At 37.6% G+C, this 25351-nt stretch overlaps 2 protein-coding genes across 4 annotated transcripts; one reads left to right on the forward strand and one right to left on the reverse strand.

Moving 5' to 3' along the window:
- Positions 1 to 129: 129 nt before the first annotated feature.
- On the reverse strand, positions 130 to 23516 carry parp16 (poly (ADP-ribose) polymerase family, member 16). 2 transcript variants are annotated; one of them, XM_066667967.1, is made up of 7 exons: positions 23081 to 23516; positions 5383 to 5579; positions 4734 to 4871; positions 4395 to 4601; positions 3360 to 3531; positions 3057 to 3201; positions 130 to 2430 (listed from the first exon to the last, which is right to left on the reverse strand). In XM_066667967.1, the coding sequence occupies exons 2-7, from the start codon at positions 5569 to 5571 to the stop codon at positions 2295 to 2297; spliced, it is 987 nt and encodes a 328-aa protein (XP_066524064.1). In that variant the 5' UTR covers positions 5572 to 5579; positions 23081 to 23516; the 3' UTR covers positions 130 to 2294. The 2 variants fall into 2 exon arrangements, with proteins under 2 accessions (XP_066524064.1, XP_066524063.1); XM_066667966.1 differs by lacking the exon at positions 23081 to 23516 and adding an exon at positions 6991 to 7191.
- scamp5a (secretory carrier membrane protein 5a) lies at positions 13027 to 23223 on the forward strand. 2 transcript variants are annotated; one of them, XM_066667968.1, is made up of 8 exons: positions 13027 to 13466; positions 15558 to 15581; positions 16317 to 16374; positions 16571 to 16690; positions 17856 to 18012; positions 19918 to 20019; positions 20621 to 20738; positions 20935 to 23223. In XM_066667968.1, the coding sequence occupies exons 3-8, from the start codon at positions 16368 to 16370 to the stop codon at positions 21121 to 21123; spliced, it is 693 nt and encodes a 230-aa protein (XP_066524065.1). In that variant the 5' UTR covers positions 13027 to 13466; positions 15558 to 15581; positions 16317 to 16367; the 3' UTR covers positions 21124 to 23223. The 2 variants fall into 2 exon arrangements, with proteins under 2 accessions (XP_066524065.1, XP_066524067.1); XM_066667970.1 differs by lacking the exon at positions 15558 to 15581.
- Positions 23517 to 25351: the final 1835 nt, after the last annotated feature.

Genomic DNA, 25351 nt, shown 5'->3' on the forward strand with positions numbered 1-25351 from the left:
TACATATGAACTCTCACTTAGTTACTAAGTATATTCTTCTTATATTGACAAGAACAGCAACCAAACACTTTCTATAACTGCTGTGATAAGTACTGAAAAAAAGGACAATAAATGTAAAAACAAGGTGGCTTTAATGTTGTGACTAATTTCTTGCAGAGCTCACGCTATAGATTCTATTCCAAAAAACCTCAAAATATAACATAAGGGTGATTATTAGTATTATTATTTTAACAATTAAACTACAGCATGCACTGACAACAGGTTCTTTTGTGCATTTCACTCTCATCTGCTGCACTTTTCTTTGATCTTGTGACAGAACTCTCCTTGTCCTCTTTGCACATACGTCAGTTCTTGATGGGATTGATAAGGTCGGATAGTAGGTTACAGTAGGGAGGGACAGACTGACCCCAGGGAAGCGCCCACCTGAGATGTTCTCTTACACACAATGGCTTGTTACTGAATAACAGTAGGTTTATGAGCCTGTAATAATACACACATCCATGAGCCAGAAAAACAGTCTAGACTTACAATAGCACAGTCTGTTCACCTTCCTTTTGATGTCTGGATTATATCTCAACTCACGAAGAAAGGAAATGGTTAATTCTGATAAATCTGCAATTGTCAGACACTTTTATGCGTTTATGAGATATATATAAAGAAAATAGGGCTAATTCTCCTGTTGGCATACATCATGATTTCTAGCTGTGATTGGAGTCAAGCGAAGACAATAATATTTAAGGAATAAACTTGTATACTTTAAAATATTACTTTAAAATGGATAAGCACTTCTACATAGTAGTTGAAACAGAAACAATTTAGTGGATGGTTTATACTGTTTCTTGCACAAACATGTACACTCTCTCTCTCTCACACACACACACACAAACATTTGTATACATTTTAAGCCCCTCTCATTTATAAAAAAATATTATCCACAAGCATAACACAATAACAATAAGTGTGCACTTAAGGTGTATATGGTCAGAGCGGCTTTACCAGAGATCAAAGCTTGCTGTACAGTTTTATCAGATATTATCTCCATTGTAAATTGCCTTGCCGCTTTTGTTGATAACAATGGATAAAGACAAAAGCTGATATCATAAAACAGAACCAAACAGAAACAGAAGACTCTAATATTAATTTTGCACAGACAGTACTAAGAAATATGCTGAAATGTTGGAAGAATATGTTTATTGTGTAAGTATAAACTATTTAATAGTTACCCATGTGTATCAATACAATGCATACTTTTAACATTAAATGAAAACAACTAGGGAGAATCAATAACCATTGAGAATGTCAACACTGTATTAGTTGTATTGGAATGCATTGTATTGGAATGCCTAAATCTCCCCTCCCCTGCCAATTTTCAGACAAATTTGATCTCTTTTAAATTAGCATCTTAGCAATATTTCACTTACTGCTATTGATGTCAACTCAAGACCCGACATTGTTTCCATTAACTAAAATGTCATTTACTTTTGATTAACTTTATGGTCTGAGGCCAAGTATGAGTACTTAGTACTACATAGTAAGTCCTAATACTCACTGATAGCTGAGACAGCTGAATCTAAAATTACTCAAGGTCAATTTCCCCCTGCAAAATACACACTTCAGAGTCACAAGAACACATGAACGCAAATATTGCAATTCGTTTTGCTTGCACATTGCATTTTTGAGATGTCTAAAGTTAAAACGGAATTTCTAACTCTGATATGACATGAGAGCTACATTCAATTTAAAATATTCTAGATTGTCCACCCCACAAACAGTAAATCGATCATAGTGTACCTTTAACATTATCATTAGAACAATGGTCATTAGAACAAGCAACTGGCTTTGGCAAAATCTAACCTGAAACCCAAGATCATCTATATTACTGAAAGGCAAATAGTGCAGCATTTTTCCCATGTAATTTGGTTGTACAGTTAATATAATGATCCCACCATTCTACGCAAGTAGAAAGTGCTAAAGAAAACTTGACAAGCTACATGCCACAGTGTTACGAAGACCCAAAGTACAGGCCTTCATCCCTACACTGATAAAAACTGTCTGAACGTAGCTCATGTTACTTTAAAAATGCATAAACTACCCAAGGGTTAAAAGCTCTTTTCTGTCAATAATGGAGTGACTGGTGTCTGTGGTTTAACTCATACACACCAGGGATGGAATAAAATGTTCAGAGATTCCTGAGAGTTGTCTTCTTTGCTGTAGTTGTCAAATGACTGTCTTTATGAACCAAAGGAAAAAAGGCACTTTGGAGTGGAGGCAAAATGTGACGTGAGAAGTTTGGTTCACCGGAACATTCTGTGCCAAAACAACTGGAAACTAGTAGAATTGAAGGCACCGATGAATATGAGAAGCAGAAGATAGAGACCCATCATAACGGCAAAATGGTGTCTGACCATCCATGACGTCCTCTGAGTGCGTCTAAAGACAGGAAGAAAACACAAGTCACCCAATAATTCTACAAGAAATGGTTCACCATCATTTGATTTTATGACTGTTCTGAGGTCAATACTTTAGTTATATATATAATTAGTTATACATTAGTTATGTGTATTTAGTTATTTTGATTTTATTTTGAAATGCTACTTTTAGAGGAAACGAAATATGATTACTTGAATGTAGGCAAAGTTTTTCAAGTTTAATTTCGTGTGAACATCAGATAATGCTGGTATATAAATAATACTACCTTTTCTGTTCTTAAAAACCCCAGATGTACTCAATGGTGACTTCTTGCAAGCTTAAAATTATTCTAATATTTCTGGACTGTAAATGGCTCTTTTTAGTAATTTGAAAAGCCCCATAAAATTACAAAGAAATCTTTAATATATTAAACATGTCACAAAAATCTTTGTGTGTTTTGTAATTTGTAAATACAAATTATAAACAAAACGTCCTGGGAGACTTACTGGAAGTGCAACATTTTATATCAGTCTTCCTATTTATAGGCGTCTGTCTGACCTCATATGAATGATTTCTTTTCCTATTTTTTTGTGTTTTTGTTAATAAAACCACATATTTTCTACCAGATTTAAACAATTCTCTCTCACCTGGTTCTGTAACGATTCTGAGAGTAAACCAGCAGGTACTTCACTCTCAGCAGCTCATTATTTGTGACCACAAAGTATTTCTCAGGCACATCCCCTCCCTCGCTGTTCCTTGCCCTCAAACGCTGTCGATCAATGCTCTCAGAGTCTAAAATATTTTTGAACATTATAAAAATTAACAGCTGTCTATGGAATAACATGTTTTAAAACTTGTTACAAGGATAAATATTAGTGACACCAAGTTCTCAAGGAATCAGTATTTGTTAATAGGCTATGAATAATTTATTTATTTTTGTGTTACTTCACCTTTCTTCTTCACCTGACATTTCACATCTGGGTGATCTATTATTTCACAAAGGGCAACACAGCTTAGTAATGGCCCAAGGACACTCTCACGCCACCCATTTCCATGGGGACTATAGAGGATGGCCATGCTAAGGTCACTGGTGAGATAAGTGCCTTCCCCAAACAGCGATGTCTGGAAGGAAAAAGTGAAATGTGAATGTTTTTCATTTCATTACACTGACAACACCAACATGCTGCATATAATACATCTTTAATATTTATGTACTACGAATATAAATACTCAATTAGATAAAGCTGTAATTCATACAAACACTTGATTAACATGTAATCAATTTACGTCCAAAGATTTGTAGGCACCTGGTATTTCTCAATTTCTTTGACTATTAGAGGCTGTTAATAGATATTTCCCCCAACATACTGTTCCTATAACATCCTATACTCTTCTAAGAAGTCTTTAATACACACACTGACCTTATTTAGCCACAAGATAATTAGTGATGTCTGCTCATTCCAAAAGCACTAAGTTGTGCTCCATCTCTCCAAATTATGCAACATCAATATTTAACAGCCCAATGCTTGTGAGGATTTTTAACCTTCCAACCAATGCTTAGATTTCTTACATGGTGATCTTCGGTTCATGAATGACTACTCCAAAACATGCAGGCCTATTTACAATGTTTTTTATGAAGAAGATACAACCAGCAATGGGAGCACCATAAAGTAACTCTATTTACAGCCTACACGACCTACTTGTAGGAGCTGGATTTATAATTCTGAAAAACAGAAGTAGGTCTGTAAGGCAAAAAGAATGAACTGTAGAAAGAGTGGCATGGTTAAGCCAATAGAAAGATAACAAAGAGATTGTAATCACTGTCTTCACACGTGTTATCTTAACACCTGCTGATAAGCAAACAGTTCCACCAGAGATGCCAGGAAGAGCTCCTAGTAAAAATCTAACTATTCTTAAATAAAATAATAATAAAAAAAGTGCAAAATACTTCTAAAATAATGGGCATAAAAAAGAAAGTCACTGACCTTATTTAGATGGCAGTGTAAACCATTGTGTATAATGGAATGGAAGTTCTCCAGTCGGCTACCGTGGAATGCATAGATAGTGTCTCTTCCGGCCCTTGTCTTTTCAAACTTTAAATTCATCTGTTCACAGTACTCTAATTCAAAAATGAAGTCAGGCACAGGAGAGGAGATGCCTTCATCTTGTATCAGATGGCTGAGACTGACCCACTGGGCAGGAATCATTTAGGAAAAAAAATGGAAGAAAAAGAAAATGAGCAAATTTCATGTAAGATTAAATGTACTGTAACTGTACAAGTTCATATATATATATATACACACACACTCAAACTTAAGCTGCACCTTTTCTTTCTGAATAGTCTTCATAGAAAAGCTCTTAGAGGAAAGCACCCAGTGCACAAGTGCCAGGTGATGATCTCCCTCTCCCAATCCCAGACGGACAAGGTCTCTAACACTTGGCAAAGAACTCACATCCTTCTGCTGTAAGAAAAAAAAAAAACACAGGGAACATTGTTTTCCATGTAAAAATCTTTACGCAAATGTTACCCAATCCTGCATTTCCTAGCTAATGATCCATACAATAACAAATTATACAACAAAGTCTGCATATAATCTTGGCCATAAACAAACAAACAAATAAATAATAAATATTCTTAGTTAATAAGTTTTAGCTTGCTGTCCTCATTTGATAATTACTTTCTGACATTTGAATAGACCATTATCCCATTTATATGGCTGTGATAAGATAAAGTGCTTGCTAGCAGTAAATCTAAAGTAAAGTAGTATCTAAAATAAAAAACTTTTCAAAAAGCATACATTCCACCCACCAAAAATCTTCTCTCCCACCTTTAAGATACTTTACAAGAAGGGAGTTTTCAAACAGGAAAAATCTGGTTTGAGAGACTGTGAACTAGGTATGCAATTACAAATATAGCACTGGTAAAAAAAAAAAGTCTGATATAAACCATAAACACAAATGACCACCTCTTACCAGCTCTTCAAAATCCTTGATGTCACCTCTGAGGTATCGAGATGGGAATGGTCTCAGCACAGAGTCACGCTTATAGCTCTGTACAGCAGCCACAAAAATACTGCAACGCAAATCTGCAGCCACAGGGTCAAGATGGAGGCAGGAGCAGACCAGCTCTCTGACTGAGGCTGGTGATAACGGCGACTGCATTCCCAACACTACAACACAAAGCAGGAAAAAAGATAATAAAAACACAAATATTTAACACAATAAGATGCATAGAGAGTCATAATAGCCATTTCCAGCCATTTTAAGTCGAATTCTAAAATCTCATCTCTGCTCAAAAAGATAAAGAATCACTTAAGGCCTTAAACTGGGTATAGATACAACTCCACAGCTTCAACTTTATTCAACATGCATGAAGCTATTAATATGCAATTAGTCCCCACCTCCATTTCCCCACTTCTGCCCCTGCCATTTGCTTCATATTGAAATTTGCGACAGAAATGTTGTTTAGTTTTATGATGTAAGAAACCATGGCTATATGAATCCACCTGTTTGAGAATGTGCAGTTTCAAAATATTTTACTATTTTTTACTATTACTAAACTTCTAGTTATGGCCAGCCAGGATTATCTGAGGTTTCTATCCAGTTGTTTTCAACAGTCATCAGTTGGGCTTGTGATGGACTTTACCATAGAGGCGATGTATGTGTGAATTTAGGACAAATTTGTAACCAATAAGTGTTCTTCAAACTATCTCACATTATTCTTGTGTTTTTGTTTTTTTTTACAGTATTTCATTTTTAGAAACGAATCTTTCTCGAATGATATCCTATATGGCGTTATTACAGCCGAGATAAAGGGCCTAACACAATGTGTCTGGTGCTTACAACATGTACAACATGGGATGTGTGTATATAACATGCTACGGGCAGTGCAGAGCGGCATTAAACAGGTCTTTTGGGAGATTCTGGGGTTGGGAGGGATCGCTACAATGTAACGTCAACTTTTAAACTTTTTGTAAACCTATGTCTTGGTGTATCTTCCAGCAGGATTAAAGCTCTTACGTGTTAGCTTTCTACGATGATTTGAGCGCGAGTGTAATGTGTGAAACAACTTAACGTTGAGCAATGAAGGCATGACACCATACTTTTATTGTTCGGGGCATCTTTATGGGCTTCACGCATATGTGAGCTTTAGCTGGAGGAGGGAGAAGACTCTAGCTCACTATGGTGCTAAGTAGTTCTAGCCTATACGGCTAAGTAGCAATGCTAGCAAGCTAACAGTTAAGCGTATAATTTTGTCAGAAATGATACATTTCTGGTCAACTAGAAGACTCTGTGCTGTCTTAGACTCCCTCAGGTTAAGCAGCGATGTAGAACTGAGGGGTTAACACTGAAGTTAACCTATATCCATGTTGTTAGACTTCAGGGCCGCACGTTTGTTTACAAAACATTAGCCCTATGAGGAGAGTTGGGCGCTGCAAGCTAAATTAACAACCGCGTTACTGGGACCACTTAAGATCATTTGGCAATATAACAAACTGTTTAATAACACAAGCGATTTATGGAAGATTCTCGGGGTTTTTTATCGAGTCTAGCTGTTTGCTTAAAAGTAACTCAACTCACCTGAATGTGCAGATATTAGCTACAGTCCAGCCTTCACTGTCATCAGAGGATCAGTGTCTCTGTGCTGTTCCCACGGCTCACTTCATTTCACACCATGTGTGAGAGCAGTACAACACCGCCAAGGATCCCACAGACACATGAGCCACGCTTTAATTTGTTTAACGTTTTTTTTTTTTTTTTTTTTCTTTGTAGATGATTCTACATGAAAAAGATATCTCTCTCTCTCTCTCTCTCTTGCTGCTATGGCAGGCATTCAAATAAATTTAGTGAGAGACCCCGCCTACACTTTTAAACTTTAACACAATTATTGAACTTTTGATTATATGAGGTGATTTTTGTTAAAACAAATAAATAACAAATCCTGTTCATGTTCATTAACTTTATCTGACAGTGCACAACAATGCGGAATCTCTATATGATATATCACTAGTAGTGTGCTCTGAGCCTACTCCAAACACTACTGTGGCACTGTGTTGTTGCTGTACAGTAGTACATTTCTGCCCTTCACAGGCCCCGATTGAAAGTAATTCATAAATCTTTCACATTATACACATCAAATATTTATGCTATTAGTTGGATATAAAATGATCTGTTCTAGAGAAGCTTAAGGGTACCAGTCAAATGTTTGGACACATCTCATTATTCATTGGTGGAATAGGGTTATTCACTGCAGAGAACTGTGTTCCAGCCACTACCTCTGCACAACACAAGTTATCGTCTCAAACACATTAAGAATGCAAACAGCTCTTCAGATTAACTCTTGACGAGGCCAAGAGTGTGCAAAGCTGTCATCAAAGGAAAAGGAGTCTACTTTGAAGAGTCTAATGTATAAAACATATTATGGTTTGCTTAACACTTTTTTGTTTACTACGTAACGAGTTCCTTCATAGTTTTAATGTCTTCCATATTCATTTACAACGAAGAAAATAATAAAAAACTAAGAAAAACAATTGAATGAGATGATGTTCAGTTTTTTGACTGGTACTGTACATTCACAATATGTGGAAAATGGCCCAAAACAAAGGAAACGCTCCACGAGTGGGTGTGTCCAAACATCTGACTGGTAACTGGACAATTTATTTATTCTTCCTAAAGTGGAATGATGAATGGAACCACGCATCTATGTGTGCCTCAAAGAAATTCAGTGCACAAAAAGGATTACAAATACATTGACAGATATCTGGGACAGGCCGAACATGTGGTGCTGCTGTTGTTGGTTTGAGCCCCACCTCCGGTCACTGTCTATGAGAAGTTTGGTGTGTCCTCCCCCTGTCCGTGTGGGTTTCCTGTGCAGGCACGTACACAGATAGAGCCCTAGTGGTGCTCAAGTACCTGCCCTTTTGCCCTGGATTAGAAAAATGCCCTTTCTGTTGGAGCCCAATTCTTTTTTGTCAAAATGTCAGAGCACATGCCTGTTACTGTGGGTATATTACAGCTTCCTCTAATAGTCTAAAAACATACGTTAGTAGGTAAATTGGCTGTGCAAATTAATTATTTTATTACTACACCTCATAAGCAAAGGTAATGTACCACCTTCTGTGTTACAATGGCATATTTTTATGGGTATTAACAAAAACTATGATTCCCAACTGTCATGAGTGATTCATTTATGTGACGACATATATGTGTCACTGCATCTAAAAATAGACAGAGGCAAATGTGTGCCAGTCTGCCACTGAGTGTACAGTAGGGAGAAGAAATTTACATTAGTGTGCAGCACAAAACACTTACAGCATATGTGTCCTGTTCTGGAGCCACATTTGATGGCACGCTTAAAATAATAACAATAGTGAGGTCTGTTTTTCTTTCATTGTATTTAAAAGTCAAAACCCCATAGTTTAATATGTGGTGTTACAGAATATGTAAATTATGTACTACAGGGTAATATTTCCCAGCATCCAGCATTCAGTTTGTCAAAATTTATAACTGTTTATGATCCTTATGTTTATATTCATCAACAGTCTCTCACTACAATACACAGATTGCATTATACAAGTACATCAAATGCTCTCAGGAAATTGGAGTGTTACTGTCAGGAGTGTGTCTGCATATTTTTAGTGAGGGAATTTGATTTGTAATTAAATATTTTTAAGTTGAACTGATTTCATACATGGTGACTTTACTCCATGCTTTTTTTTTACTATTTAGAATCTGTTATTAAAGAATATAATATGCACTTTTACCCTGGAAAAGTGGATGTAGTGTAACTTTTAAAGAGTCACTGGGTGAGACTTTTGACACTAACTCTATCACATGATTAACACTGTAAGTTGCTGTACAGGCTACACTTAATTCAGTAAAATGTAAAAGGAGTGCTATAAGGTGTGGTTCCCATGTAATGTTTCTATCATAAAATCATGTTCCTAAAGGATATAAAGTTTTTAGCATCGAGTTTCCCCCAAGAAAAGCATCCAATATGGCCTCTTTCTTCAAAAGTGTATAGTTAGCTGTAGGTGGGATGTACATTTATGTGATAAGGAGGCTATTTAAAAGGAAGACTGAACAACATTACACTTAAATCTGCCACAAACTGCAGAAATGGAAAAATATAATTATGACTTAAATTGAGAATAATGCAGTGTGAAGAGAGATGTGTGTATCTGGTTAAAAGTAACCAGTTGGACCTGGGCCCAATTCTGTCTAAATCTTTGTTGTGGTTACTGAGAAACCAGTGTTCTCCTTTAATCTCAGAATTACATGAGTGCTCTAATCCTTCTGTGTAGCCACAGTTACCCTGAGAGAATTTGTAGTCAGAGCATAAAGTCAAACACCTTCTTTACACCAGTATCTACAACCCCAGATCCAACGAGGTTCAGACATTGTGTAAAACATAAATAAAAACACTATACAATGATTGCAAATCTTTTTCAACCTCTATTCAATTGAATACACTACAAAGACAAGATATTTAAAGTTCAAATGGATAAACTTTTTTTTTTTTTTTTACAAATATTCACTCATTTTGAATTTGAGGCCTGCAACACATTCCAAAAGTTGGGACTGGGACAACAAAAGACTGGGAATGTTGAGGAATGCGCAAAAAACACCTGTTTGGAACATTCCACAGGTGAACAGGTTATTGGAAACAGGTGAGTGTCATTATTGGGTATAAAGGGAGTATCCCCAAAGGGCTCAGTTGTTCACAAGACACGATGGGGCGAGGTTCACCAACTGAACCTGTGTTTGTGAACACCAACTGTGTGAACAAATTGTCCAACGGTTTAAGAACAACGTTTCTCAACGTACAATTGCATCTACAGTTCATAATTTCATCAAAAGATTCAGAGAATCTGTAGAAATATCTGAAAGTAAGCAGCAAGGCCGAAAACCAACATTGAATTTCCATGACCTTTGATCCCTCAGGTGGCACTGCATTAAAAACCGACATCATTCTGTAACGGATATTACCACATGGGCTCAGGAACACTTCAGAAAACCATTGTCAGTGAACACAGTTCATCTCTCCATCTACAAGTGCAAGTTAAAACTCTGCCATGCAAAATGAAAGCCATATATCAACAACACACAGAAACGCCGCCGGGTTCTCTGGGTCCAAGCTCATCTGAGATGGACTGACGCAAAGTGGAAAAGTGTCCTGTGAGTCCACATTTCAGATTGTTTTTGGAATTCATGGACGTTGTGTCCTCTGAGACAAAGAGGAAAAGGACTGTCCGGATTGTTATCAGCACAAAGTTCAAAAGCCAGCATCTCTGATGGTAAGAGGATGTGTAAGTGCCCCTGTCATGGGTAACTTACAAATCTGTGAAGGCACCATTAATGCTGAAAAGTACATACAGGATTTGGAGCAACATAGGCTGCCATCCAAGCAACGTCTTTTTCAGGGATGTCCCTGCTTATTTCAGCAAGACAATGTCCACATTCTAGACGTGTTACAACAGCGTGGCTTCATAGTAAAAGAGTGCGGGTACTAGACTGGCCTGCCTGCTGTCCAGACCTGTCTCACATTGGAAATGTGCGGCACATTATGAAGCACAAAATACAACAACGGAGACCCTGGACTGTTGAGCTAAACTGAAGTTGTACATTAAGCAAGAATGGGAAAGAATTCCACCTACAAAGCTTCAACAATTAGTGTCCTCAGTTTCCAAACGCTTATTGAGTGTTTTTAAAAAGAAAGGTGATGTAACACAGTGGTAAACATGCCCCTGTTCCAACTTTTTTAGAACATTTTGCAGGCCTCATTCAAAATGAGTGAATATTTGCAAAAAAACAACATTTATCCATTTGAACATTAAATGTCATGTCTAGTGTATAGGGCATAGTGTATTCAATTGAATATAAGTTAAAATCATTTGGAAATCATTGTATTCTGTTTTTATTTATATTTTACACAACATCCCAATTTCATTGGAATTGGGGTTGTAACTAAAGTTAAGCTATGTTCTAGCTAGCAAACGTATTGAATCACTGCCAGGAAGTCTGAGCAGTAACTGAAGTGCAGTATAGGGTCTGAAGGGTTCAAACATATTACAGCTGTCTGAACACACAGGCCTATGACAAAGATGTCACTAACGGTATACCTTTCTGAATTCTTTCTCAGAGGATACTGTTAGCCATACATTAGAATATTTTCCTTCAGTTAGTTTAATATACAACCCAAATTCCAAATAATTTGGGATGCTCTGTAAATGTCAATGTTGTGCAATGGGTAGTGTCACTGTCACAAAGGGTTGTGGGTTCAAGCCCTGCTCCGGGTGACAGTCTGTGAGGAGTTTAATGTGTTGTCCCCTGATAACAAGCTCCATGGTCCCTCTCCTCTTGAGTTCACAAAGGTTTTGATTCAGATCAGTTTTCCATTTTACATGAGTACATTTTAAATTAACTATGGTCCATTTAAACAGCAGTATTTCTGGATTGCGTTGACATATGGCTTCTTCTTTGTGTGATACAATTTTAACTTTCATTTGTGGATTGCACAACAAACTGTTCACACAATGAATTCTGGAAGTGTTCTTGATCCCATGCTGTGATTTCCAGTACAGAATCATACCCGTGTGCTGCCTGAGGGCCCAAACATCATGAGCATTCAATATTGACTGTCAGGCTTGTTCCTTGTGCACAGAGATTTCTCCAAACTCTCTGAAGCTTTTATGTATGCTGTAGTAAATTTACATCGAGAAACTTTTATTCTGAAATTGTTTCAAAATTTTTAGAAAGTTTTCCGCAGATTGGTGAATATCTGCACATATTTACGTGCGAGAGACAAATTGTTCCTCCAGCTGTTATTTTATTGTACCACTTGCTTTTTCCGCCTTTTGTTACTCCTTCCTAAATGTTTGATCATCTGAAATGTGCTATGTGTTCTGTTGCCTCTATAAACATTTGTTGTATAATAAACATATTGTCAGTGTTAGGATATAATGGGTAGAAGGACAGTATTCAGAATTCAGACAGTATACAGTAGATTTTAAAGGGAATGTGCAGAATGCTTTTACTTTTCACATTTTAGGAAAACATTTTAGGACATCTAATAAACCATACTTTAAAAACAAAAGACAGCTCATTGGTGGTTTATTTGCTGTACACATGATTGACAGGTTCAAAAAGGACTGAAAAACATTTTCTTGACAAAGCCTGAAGTTGTTGGTGAAGCCTGGTCAGACTGATAAATCAGTGGGTGGGTCCCCTGCTTATCAAACAGTGCCCTATTATTGCTGAGTTCATGAGTCAAATGAGACTAGGAGCAGCTGTGGATTGGAACGGACTGATAAAGTTTCAGTCCTTTATTCATAGAAGGGAAACGAAACTTTAACCAAATGTGCACCTGAAGAAGGCATCTTGCAACAGTAAAGATACTTATGTATGTTACATTTAGGCGTAACATAAAATGTACAGAATTTGTTAATCAGTATAAATCAAACATCGGTATAAAATAAAGCAGTTTTGGGTCAGGTGTCAGTTTTGGGCTGAAGCTAAGCTGCATTTTCCTGTGGGCGTTGTAGTGATATGAACACATGTTGGGTGTGGAAAAGTCTGATGTAATGGCCATTGAGGTGGGATTACATTAGTCCCAATGTAGCCTCGTACAGGACGTTCCAAGGTGCTTCAGTACCGCGGAGAGCGACTATGGGTCGTGTACTATGAGCGAGGGGGAAGCAGGATGGAGGGCTAGGGATTGAGAGAGGCGGAGTGAGGGGCTGAGCGTGAGAGGGAGAGTGAGTGGAAGAATGAAGTATCGCGATCTCTCGGAGGCCTGCTGGCTGCTGGGATTTGTTCAGAAGCATCATATTTAGCGCGGGTCCCGGGCGGGTGGTTGTGTGGGAGGATCACGGCGTTATCGTTTCACTGTATACCCCACTATCAGAAGAACATAAACCCCAGGGCTTTGCGGAAGAGCCCTCTTCGCTGCAAGCAGGGTCTGCATTGGATGGAAAGCAGCCGTGGTCCCTTCTTGCTGTTCATCCGAGGAAGCGTTTTCACAGGAGCCACGTTCTCGCGTGAAACCACACGGCGAGGTGAGATATTTCAGACGCTTCTCGGCTTTAACTGGTCAGAAAAACGAGCGTGTGTTGGGATCTGTCTCACTGGGCAAGGATATCGGAGACATGCATGCAGTACCATTGTATTAGAACTGGGTGGAAGATATGGCAGTATTCAGCATCGTTTTATATCGTGAAGGTCTCTCTCTCTCTCTCTCTCTCTCTCTCTCTCTACACACGACCTCCATCAGTCTCAGGACCGAGAGAAATGTGAGGTCGTTTGTATACACGCTGCTGTAACCTATATCTGATGGGAACTACCCTCGAAGAACCATGTATTCAGCGGCTAACCCCGATGAAAACCGTTGTGTTTTTAGAGTCAGAGGGTCTCGACTGAACCATGGCGCTTTGCCCTTCAGCTTTAAACCGTCTCTGTGTTACTAGAAATGTAGTTTAAAACCTGTAGGCCACTGTAGGTTATGTAACACGCAGTTTATCCGCGGGGATGAGAGGTGGAAATGTCTTTTTCCGTTTCCCTTTCCCTTTTCTCCCAAACCCCTCTGCTCCTCTCAGTCAAGCTCCAGCAAAGATGAACACCAACACACACTCGGGACCTCCCCGTTTTCCTCAGCTCAGACACAGAAACGTAAACACACACAGCGGATAGTATAATGAACATTATAGTAAAAACAAATCAGGTCCGTTACAGCTGTGAATTCGATCATGTAGAAGGCCGTATTATTTATAAAGACTCCTGACAGCAGGGGGCGCTTAATCACGGGATCTCTACACATCACTCCAGCAACATTTAAGGGACAAACATCACAAACTCAGCGAAATAACACAATAATGGTGTGTAAATGACAAATTAGTATGACAGAAAAGGAAAATTAACTGTTATTCATTCAAATGTACATTTCATGAAGCATGACAGAAATCCCAAATAGCAATATTAGGCCTAAATGTATATCTGTTATGTCATTCCACCCTGCACATGTTCCAAAAGAAATGTACAACCATGGTCACTACCACCGGAACTGTGCAGGATAAGGCAAGTGTGATTTTCGAAAAATAATTAAATACATTAATAATAATAATAATAAATACAAATATTAAAAATACATAACATTCATTTGCTCTAAAAGTAATAGAGAGCAATTAATGGGAACATTTGTAAATGTAGTCAGTAATGGTATCTGTTTCAGAAAGAAAAAATAACACTACTAAGATATGTGCTAAGTAAGCTTTGTAAGATCCTCTTCGGTTCACTTTCACTTCCCTCGTTGGGGTGTGTGTGTGTGTGTGTGTGTGTGTTCACGAGCAGTGGCATTCCTTCCATTAATCCAAAAACATGACGTCAGAACACCAGAGGGCGCCCAGGAGCGAGGTCTCAGTGAATGAAGCTACATGGGTAGAAATGTGGAGTAAATATATTTGTCTTTCACACCAGTGATTTCTATAAATTTTGGAAGTAAAATAATGGATTTCATTGGAATCAATAGTGAAAACAGTACAGTGTGTTTACGGTTATGTACAGAAAACAGGTTCTGTGCAGTATGGCGCTAGCATCACTGCTACTGAGCTCTGATTGGTCGGTGAGCTGAGGCGCTACACACTTACTGACGTCATGGGTTTTTATAAGGCTGTGTCACAAAATTCTGCATCCCCTTCTGGACTGATAATCACGTGTGAAAGACTGGCGATACCTTCACACCAGGCCAATGCCCTCTTAACACCACAGCTAATCACATACAGTTCTCCTGTAACTAAATCTCAGAAAAAAACACATAGGCATTCACACATTATTTGAGACACGTTTCTGTTGCGTGCTTTGTAATTTAAAATAGTGCATAGGTAACAAACTGCTCCTATTGTGAAATAAACTATGAAACTGTGCTTTTTTTAAAATTATTTATTTATTTTAATGGTCTGATAACATAAAACTATTTTGGAAAATTTGGCCATATTTGTAACTAATCGTAATGAAGGAGATTTATTTATATATGCCCACAAACATTTGTTTTTCTTACATATATTAACTTAAATACAATTGCTTAGGACACTCAGAGGTTATTTAGAGTGCAAAAGGCTTTCCTGAAGACCTTGTTTTTTTGTTTTTAATTGCAGCATTTCCACTGCAGAAAGGAAGAGGTGAGATAAACTCTTAACTCCTGCTCTGTCCTAAGAAGTCCCTTAGAGCCACTATAAGTGTCAGGAGAAAGGAGGAAACACCAAGTTAGTCACATGCTGGAGAATGATTCTCATGCCGTCCTTGAGACTCTGGCAGCAATGGGCAGTAACTTCAGTGACAGACAGCTTCACTCCAAGTGTGTGAAGGAGCAATATTGCAGGTCCATAATTCCTGCTGCTGTTAGACTGTACAACCAGCACTGCTGCCAGTACACCACATACACTATACACTTAAAGAATGCAGAATGTAAATGTTTTTATATACTTATATATTCCTTAGAGGGTATTTTAGATTTTAGATTTTTATTATTATGTTTGTTACAGCTACTCTACTGCTGAGTACCTTTTAACTTTAGCATTTAGCTTCGTAACACCATGGAACCTACTGTTGGAGTATTATATATGTGCAAAGAGGTTATTATTTTTTTGTTACATGAGTTTAGATCAAGCAGGCGCAGTGGAACATATGCATCACAAGGAATTTTAATACAACAGCGTCAATTCAAATAATTTTGTGTTTTATTAATTCGTTTACTTATTTATTTACTGGGCTTTCTGTCCGCAGCGCCCTCTAGCGTCTACGCAACACGGAAGACATTATAAAGTGGCAGTAACTCTTGGCAGTGACATGTATTCTTTACTGTTTGCTACTTTGTGTGAGTTCAGTGTGTACTTAAGAAATCATTTTTCATTTAGGTTGCTGAAAATTACTCTCTGAAATCAGGGGACTAAGAAAAAGGCGTCTTAATGGCAGGTAAGATTGGTTTTCTTGCTACTAAAATGATCAGCAATGTTGTAAAGTGTTTGCTGTACTCTTTCTTGTTTTAATTCCAGCACAGTAATTATTTTGTATGAGTAATGCTCTGGTCAGTGTAAGAATTGATAATGTATTAATCATGAGTTATGTCTTTTCTGACTTTTGTTCACTTTATTGTTTTGTTTCCTAACAGAAAACAACTTCCCTCCTCTTCCTCGTTTCATTCCTCTGAAGCCATGCTTTTACCAAGACTTCAATGAGATTCCAGACCAGCACCGCACCATGTGCAAGCGGCTCTACTATCTCTGGATCTGTATGTGGGCAAACACTCTTTCTGAATTATTTCTGCTTAATGACATTGGGTATATTTATTACTTTTTGTGTGTTCTGGATGCAGTTTTGTAAGGTACCAGTGTTTGGTCTAATAATGTTAGTTGTGTTGTCACTCAAAACACAGCAGCAGCCTAAACAGTGCAGCTTAAGTTTACACATAAGCTGAAGGACTTTGTTGGACATTGTTATTAAACCTTCATATCTCCAAAAATACCCAGGAATATTCAGCATTACAAGAAGTATCATATTAAAATCCTGGCCTGCCACCGTAGACAGTTAATACAAGGAGTGCTAAAGTGCTTTTATATCAGTGTGGTTCTGTAAAATGTACCACATTTTTCATCATAGTTTACCTCCTGAAAACTGAACAGTAAGTGTTTGATTTGCTATAGTAGTGGTACTGATGCTATGTCATACTGCTATTTGTCTGTAATTAGTCATTTACAGGGATTTTTGTAATGTGTAGGAGCAATCAGTAATTTTCACCAATGATTCTTCATGTTATTAACATATTAATGACTTATGGCCTAAATATTTGGGAGATTCTGTAATAAACCTGTTTTAAACATGGTCACTCTATGTTCAGTGAAACAAACTGTGATTCATTAAGAGTCTCCCACACTTTGATTTGTGATCTCTTGTAATTTGTATTATTTTTTGGAAAAATATTAAAATAATAAATAGTAACTAGTAATAGTAATCAAGACCCTAAACATGATGAAGAATTTACAAAATAAATTAAATGAATAAATAAATATTGCTTGCTATGTTTTGGTGGTAAAAAAGAAAACTGTTTGTTTTTTAAAGTGTTTTATTAATTGGTTTAATCCCACAGTATATTCCCTTTAATTGTATGAGCTATTTATGATAACTATATTGCATGAATTGAAATCCCAATAATACTTCCCTTTTAATCATCACATGACAAAACCTTGCATTGTTTGATACTTTATTCAAATTATTGCTGATAATTATTGATAATTATTGTTGAAAAGCTTTCTGTGATTAGCAGTCAGAGCTTCTTTTAAACAGAGAAAATCTCCTAATTAATGGGTTAAATGATCTAATACCAGTTTGAACTTTATAGTGTGAGACTTTTTTGCAATATGATGTTCAATTTTATAATACCCAATTCTCCCATTAAGTGAACAGTGCTACACTGGCGGTGAATCTGATTGGCTGTCTGGCGTGGATGTGCGGTGGAGGAGGAGCGACTAACTTTGGGATGGCCATTCTGTGGCTGATACTCTTCACTCCTTGCTCCTATGTATGCTGGTTCAGGCCCATTTACAAAGCCTTGAAGTAAGTTCAATTTATTTTTCTGTGCTGTAACCTCTGTTTCTTGTTTTGCCAATTGGATACAAACTGGAGCATGACAACACAAACCAAGTCTCTTTAATCATGAGAAATCTTTGTATTTCATGTGAATTTCCACAAAATTATCTTAATGACATGGTAAATCACTTTTTTAAATGATTTTATATGGAGTTTTTAAAAGTGTGCAATCCCAAAGTTAGCCAGCAGGGGTCAAACTCACGTCCATCCATCCATTATCTGTAACCGCTTATCCAATTTAGGGTCGCGGGGGTCCAGAGCCTACCTGGAATCATCGGGCGCAAGGCGGGAATACACCCTGGAGGGGACACCAGTCCTTCACAGGGCAACACAGACACACACACATTCACACCTACGGACACTTTCGAGTCGCCAATCCACCTGCAATGTGTGTTTTTGGACTGTGGGAGGAAACCGGAGCAACCGGAGGAAACCCACCAACTCCTCACAGACAGTCACCCGGAGCGGGAATCAAACCCACAACCTCCAGGCCCCTGGAGCTGTGTGACTGCGACACTACCTGCTGCTCAAACTCACGTCTCAAACCAAAACAGATTTTAAGAGATGCCTCGTTCTCCTTCCAGCCACAACCACACCTCCCTTCTTAACATTTTATGCAGAAAGCAAAAGCTTAAAAAGTCACACTGACTCACTAAATCTGAGCTTATAACATTAAGAACAAATTCATAATATCTGTAACAGCTAACTTTATCATGCCAGTCACTCAAGAAAATTAACATGGGACATTATAAAATAATCATATTTACTTGGTGCTTTTCCATCACCCAAAGCTCTACCAGAAGTCCACAAACACCAAGATAAAGCATTCAAACCAGAATGGAATATAGAATTCAGAACAAGGGAATTATTGCGCTCAGGGGCCCCACTACAAAGGCTCCTACAGGACAACTGGAAAACTGTGAACTCGGGTTCTCCCTCTTTGCAGTAGTCAGTGTTTTATTTGCATTTTCTGCTCCACCTTAGATAGTGATAATGAACATTGTGTTTTAACATAAACAAAGGTAAATAACTGAGAAAAGTTGCTGTGTAAATGCCCTAAATGGACAGAAACAAAACAGCACAATTGTAATTTAACTTACAGGAGCTTTTAAGGTGGAATTTTCTTGATGAAGGTGTTAGAAAAGAGAAAGCAGTATTTCCCTGTGCACTATCACTCCACATCCGCGGGGAGGGACGTTACTGATCCGGGGGAGCATTTCAAAGAGGATAATTGTTCTGTTGGAGCCTTTCTGCAAAACTTTGTGCTCTCCATATGAGGAAAGTCAGTCCAGGTTTGATTCTTGTCTTATCTCACTCTGTGTTAGAGGCATTATATTCTCAGAGGAGGAACACATGTATTGTGTTGTTATCCAAAATATTCGATTTTGGAATACACAAACATGCTTGGGTGGTGCCTATCCCAAGGGTGAAAACAAGGCCAAAGCACTATAGCATCATGTGTGGCTTCTTTCTCTGCCCAGGACACCTCAACTCCACTACAGTTTTACATTAAAATGACTTATTTCATGCAATATAAATGTGTAAAATCTCGGATAGTGCACCTTTAATTTATTGAGTGAAAAACTTTACGTTGCAGTACAAAATCTAATACATAATACTAGAGAGATAAGTGAAGTGTGCCATGGATATTCTCTGGATCAAAGATTCCAAGTAAATGCCCATTAAAAAAAAATCAAATAAAGACTTGGGCACTTAATAAAAAGGTCAGACACTGCTGTCATTCTGACATTTCAAAGTATATGCCAAAATGACTTTTCACTTTATTTTATGCAATTAAAATAGCCTAAGGCTGACAAGCAAATCTCATCATGGCACTTTATAACTCAGTTTAATAATGTTTCTCTTTTGCAGGACTGACAGCTCATTCAATTTTATGGCATTTTTCTTCGTATTCATGGCCCAGGTTGTGATCAGTATTATTCAGACAGTGGGCATTCCAGGCTGGGGAGTATGGTAAGGACTTTGAATTTGGGGTTCAAGAGATATGGAAAAGAGTGTGTTTGAGCTCAGGCCTAATTGTTTTCATCTTTGTTTGGTCAGTAATTTGTTCATTAGCTTGTTTACGATGAGTTTCACCAAGACAAATATTATCACTACATTCAAGAAAGACATTATCATAAAATGACCTAGTGGACCAACTTAGTCCAGTTTGTGAGGTTGTTTATTTTGGCTCATGTTAACAACCTTGTGATGAGTTTACAAGGACCTGGAAGCCATTTTGTCTTTATGATATTTAAAGGAATGAATCCTTTAAGGATTGTTTTGTATTCATCCCAAATGTGGTATATTCTTTCAGTACAGTTCTTTATGGTCTGGCTAAGTCTTGAACTGAGTGTTTTAAAAAGTATTTTATTCGCTGACAAAACTGAGTTCTTTAAGAAGAGGAAGCAAATGTGCTTTCATTTACACTGTTTTGCTAATTAAATTTGATAGTTTAATCTGATCACATGAAACTTTACAGAATATGAATGGCAGTGCAGAAAGGAATTAGTTTTCTGTCTGATGATTGTTACTGTGAAGTCTATTCTAATATCTTTGCTTTCATCTCTTACAGTGGTTGGCTGGCCACCATCACATTCTTCAGCACTAATATTGGGTCTGCTGTGGTCATGCTGATTCCCACTATTATGTTCACGGCTGTGGCTGTGCTCTCATTCATTGCTCTCACCAAGGTGCCCCATTCACTTTTTAATACAGAAAATAAAATACATTCTTTCATCTTTGTACCATCATGTTTGTAGTGGCCACATACTGAGAGCATTTGCACAAAACATTTTTATGAGACATTTATGTTTATTATTAAAGCACATTTACTAGTTAGCATTTTCATTTGGGAATTTAAAAAAATCAATATTCTCTGTGATGCAGGTTCATAACTTCTATCGTGGCAGTGGAGGGAGCATGAGTAAGGCCCAGCAGGAGTGGACAACTGGTGCTTGGAAAAACCCCCATGTTCAACAGGCAGCACAGCAGGCAGCTATGGGGGCAGCCCAGGGGGCCATGCAAGGCCAGGAGTACTCAGCCGCTCCCACCTACAACTATGATGACCCCATGTAATGGGTTTTAGTAAGAAATACACAAAAGGGAGCATAACAGGGTATTTGGGAGGGGGGCAAATAATAAAAGGTGACCAAAATATAAAGGGAATAAAGCAAATATCTGACCAATTTCATTCAAAACAGGTTTCCTTCGATACAATAAGGCATAGACTACTACTTCATTTTTTTTTAAAAGGGTATAGTAAGTTCAAGTATTTTTTATGGTCTTTTGACCTGATCAGTACTGCATTACCTCCCTTAACTTGCTCCACCAAGCAGTTTTAGTGGCTATATTCTATTTATCTTTCAATATTTCTTTAAATATATCTGGACTTGAGCTCTAGAGAAAAACACATCATTCAATCACACTGTGTTTCTATAATAACTAGACTCCTGGTCCAATGCATCCTTGAAGAGCCAACAGTGTGACTCTGTATCCTGTTGGCAATTTGGTGTTCAAAATAAAGCAAATTTTATGACTGCTTGGCACATTCATGTCACTGTTTTACAATCAATACTCAAGTCGTCACTAAGAATAATACATTAATATTAATTTTAAGTGATATCATTTAGTAATAACTAGTTCTATATAAATAAAACACACTTCATTTCAGTTTAATTGACCCATTGTTCTTTGACCGGTTTCATAATGTGGCCTTAAAACAGGTCTTAACACTCTGGCTTGTTTTTCAGCTGCTGCATTTCAGTTTGTTTTGCTATAAACCTGATAGCCATACACTTGTACATCAATTTTTTAAATTAGTTTGTTATGTAATTGTGACTTGAGTGCAGAAATATGCACTTAACAGCTCACTAAATGTTGTAGTTTGTAATTGTTTATATTGTTTTGTTACCTCAGGATTTAAGTGATTTATATTTTGTTACTGTAGCACTGGTGAAAGGTCAGTGTGAAAGGAATTTTTCGGGCACTTTTACTGTAGTTCTTTGTAGGAGATAGTTCTAAAAACCTTGGTCTGAAAAACATTTGCAGATATAGACATTAACTTGGCACTACAGTAGAACAGTCCAGGTTCCTTTCCATGAAAAGTACAGAAAAACTCTCAGCTTAACCTTTTTGAAGTGATTGGTGAATGAGCTGTATTCAGTCAGTAGTCAGTGATTTGAGCCATAAGCTATTGCTTCATTATCTGCCATTGCAGTCTTAATTTGATGCAGGGTTGTCATTATTATTACTGAAATTATATCCAATATTATGTGTACTATTGGACTTTAGTATTTAGCTGTGCATTTATTTGCATAAAGAATTCCAACCTTGTTTGTGAAGTGAAATCTTTTATTCATGGACTAGCAGGAGTGTTAAATACCTGCAAGCAAAGCACACTTGTCTTTAAGTTCAAAATGCATAGGGTTTCCTACCACTATGACTATTGTCTACCACTATTCAGTGAGGGGCTCTAATTTCCTAACAGGAAACAGATGGACTTTGCTGTAATATCTCACTTTATTTCATGTAAATATTTGCTGTGACACAGTGATTAGTAAATGTTGTGTAAAATTCCCAGATGACATGGAGCTGAAGGTGGTGTAACCTCTTTGTCAGCAGATATGGTTGTGGTACATACAATACATGTAATGTGTAATTAAGACGGAGCAGATTATATATACAGTTACGTTTATAGAGAGGCTTGAATTATACTCTCTGAAAGGGTTGGTGTTAGATTTTAAGCAATCGCTTTAAAATATTCATTTATATACTCTTGAGTACCATTTAAAAATTAAACTGATACCATAGGTGAAAATCACACTTAAGTGTACAGTATATGTAATATGTAATCAAACTGTCTTAATCAAGGCTTGTAAAATAGCACCTCATCTCAAGAACTGTGAAATGTTTTCATGTGCTCATATAGGAAGTGTATTTTGATGTGTATGTTTTTTCATCTGTAATGATATTATTTTACTGTTATTCTTTAGGTGTATGTGTGTGTGAGAGGCTTTATTGTTCAGTGTTTTACCTGTTACACTGGAATGACTGTGGGTTTTGGTAGAAGATCATCAGCTGCACAGCTTTGGCATGGTGTTGGTAGAAATTTTGTTGATTGCCCAGTAAACCTGATCTAAATCTGTAGAAACTTAAGGAATTTTCAGCCTCGAGTGGTTTACGTCCTGCTTTTTGGTGCTTTCAGAGCCAGGACCTAAATGTGAAATAAGCCCAGTCTCTGACTAAAGTTCACTGTCAACAGTGAATGGCCAGTAGAAACGTATTATGGTCATTGTTTACCCTTTTGTCTGAGAAATGGGCCCATGGTGTCCTAAAAACAAGAGCCCTCTAGTGGACGGGAGGTGTTAAGGTCTTTTCTGCTCCAAATTAAGACCTGTCATAATGCTCTAGAAGAAAACCATGTGATAAAAATGTAAGATAATATGAATATTATTTCAGTTGAACCAACTAAAGCTAAGCCCACTGTCCATTGCCAAGACCCACTGCCCACCTTTGTACCATGATCCCACTACATAAATATAGTCACATTGTCAACAGTAGGTGAAGCCTGTTTATAGTGTAAAGTAAATGGAAAGAAGACAATAGAATCAAACCGATAGTCGTCTGTGTGTGGTGTGCTGTGTGTGGTGCTTGGTAAATTTGTGCCATTTGTAAATAGGTGCTGTGCATGTGTGTGTGAGTGTGTGTGTGTGTGCGCGCGTGGCTGTGTGTAAGTGTTAACTGCTGTCCAGCCCAGAATGGAATGTAATTATTGACTGAAAAGAGCTACAGTCCATTTTAGGGGTTGTTGTCTTTCTTTCTTATTTATATATTTTTGTGCTTTATGTTTATGTGACAGGGCTTTTTTTTTTTTTTTACTTCTAGCATCAATGATGAGTTAGAGTTAGACCTCAGTGAGTTATAACTCTGGAATTGAGCAATTAGTGAATCATGCTCTGTAAAGGTGTTTAGAGAATTTTTTTCTAGCTCATTTTGTATTACTTTTTGTATTATTTTGTGTCTCCCTGATGGCTAGTAAAAATATATTGTTGCATTTATGTGGTGCAGTGATTTAATCTTATCTGATGTTACTGTGTGTAATTACACATTTCTCCGACAGAGGGCAGAAACAGGCTCAGTATAAAGTAGGCTACTAAACTCTAATCAAGACCCGCTGCTTTTTCCACAGAATTGGAGGGGTTCTGTTCCCCTCAGAGTAAACGTTTTAGTTTATAGATGAGGTGACAGCTTGATATGTTTGAACGCTGCAGATCAGAAAAAAGGAATTCTGTATTTTCCTGTCACAAATTTTTATGAGGTGAAATCAATTTTCCATGATAGAATAGCTACCAATGAGAATGGTTGAGAATAGTTTGATGAAATGTGCCTTCCCCTTGTGGTCTTCATGCACCAGAAGTAGACCCTTCACAGTTTTCCTTAAAAGGAAGATGAAAACAGAAGGCAGCCTCAGGGCACTCAAATATCTCCTTGCTCATGCTTTTGCTGTATTCCAGTGTTTCATCCACAAGGTCAGTGCAGCTAATAAGAAGTGGGACATCTACAGCCCAGGTCTCCTTGTGAAAATATAAATGAACATGTCTCAGTTTCTTTTCATTTCAAGGTCATTTTCTAAGGTTGTAAAAATAGGACTGATATCTAGCAGCCTTCTGCAAAGCTAAGCCTAGGCTACACACTGAATGGTCTGGAGCTGAGAGGACAGCAATGGTCCCAGAAGGCTGGGGTCCAACAGTCTGGGGATTGTCCTCTTGTCTTTCTGTGAAAGGAAAATGAATTTTTCTGTGATTAGAAAAATACAAACAAGAACTAGTTACTCTGTGGGGAATATTAAGACAAAATACAGGAGCTAAACACACACACACAAACAACACAAAACCTGAGTAGGTAAATAATGCCAACCAAGGGAGAAGACAAAGACATGGGGTAGCTATAAAAGTCAGAGGAACAAGGACCATGTGAGAACATTCAGTGATTTTGGCAAAAACAAGTCCCAGGTGCAGGGGGTAACAAAGACATAGGAACAGTGAACCACAAACAAGAAACAGCATATAGCCATATAAGGAGGGAAAGGAAAAAGAAAAAACAAAGGCAGATCGTGATGTTACAGTCATGTTCACGCATACAGTTCATCCAGATAAATTCTGGAACATTTCTGGATTACTGTGCTTGTCTGAAAGGGGCATATGACTCCAGGACTGGAGCTTGCCATCCCTGGTATGGATGGTTGTGTCTGGACTCGCTGACATGTTTGAGTAATTCTATACAGTATTCACAAAACCACAGTTAA

Source organism: Hoplias malabaricus, chromosome 4 (assembly GCF_029633855.1).
Source record: "Hoplias malabaricus isolate fHopMal1 chromosome 4, fHopMal1.hap1, whole genome shotgun sequence".
Taxonomy (NCBI): Eukaryota; Metazoa; Chordata; class Actinopteri; order Characiformes; family Erythrinidae; genus Hoplias; species Hoplias malabaricus.

Coding starts and splice junctions, on each gene's coding strand:
- parp16 (XM_066667967.1), bottom strand. CDS start 5,571: ATGCAGTCGCCGTTATCACCAGCCTCAGTCAGAGAGCTGGTCTGCTCC. Junction 4,872..5,382: donor TCAAGGATTTTGAAGAGCTG/GTAAGAGGTGGT, acceptor TTTTTCTTACAG/CAGAAGGATGTGAGTTCTTT. Junction 2,431..3,056: donor CAGAATCGTTACAGAACCAG/GTGAGAGAGAAT, acceptor TCCTGTCTTTAG/ACGCACTCAGAGGACGTCAT.
- scamp5a (XM_066667968.1), top strand. Junction 16,691..17,855: donor GCTCTACTATCTCTGGATCT/GTATGTGGGCAA, acceptor TCTCCCATTAAG/TGAACAGTGCTACACTGGCG. Junction 18,013..19,917: donor CCCATTTACAAAGCCTTGAA/GTAAGTTCAATT, acceptor TCTCTTTTGCAG/GACTGACAGCTCATTCAATT.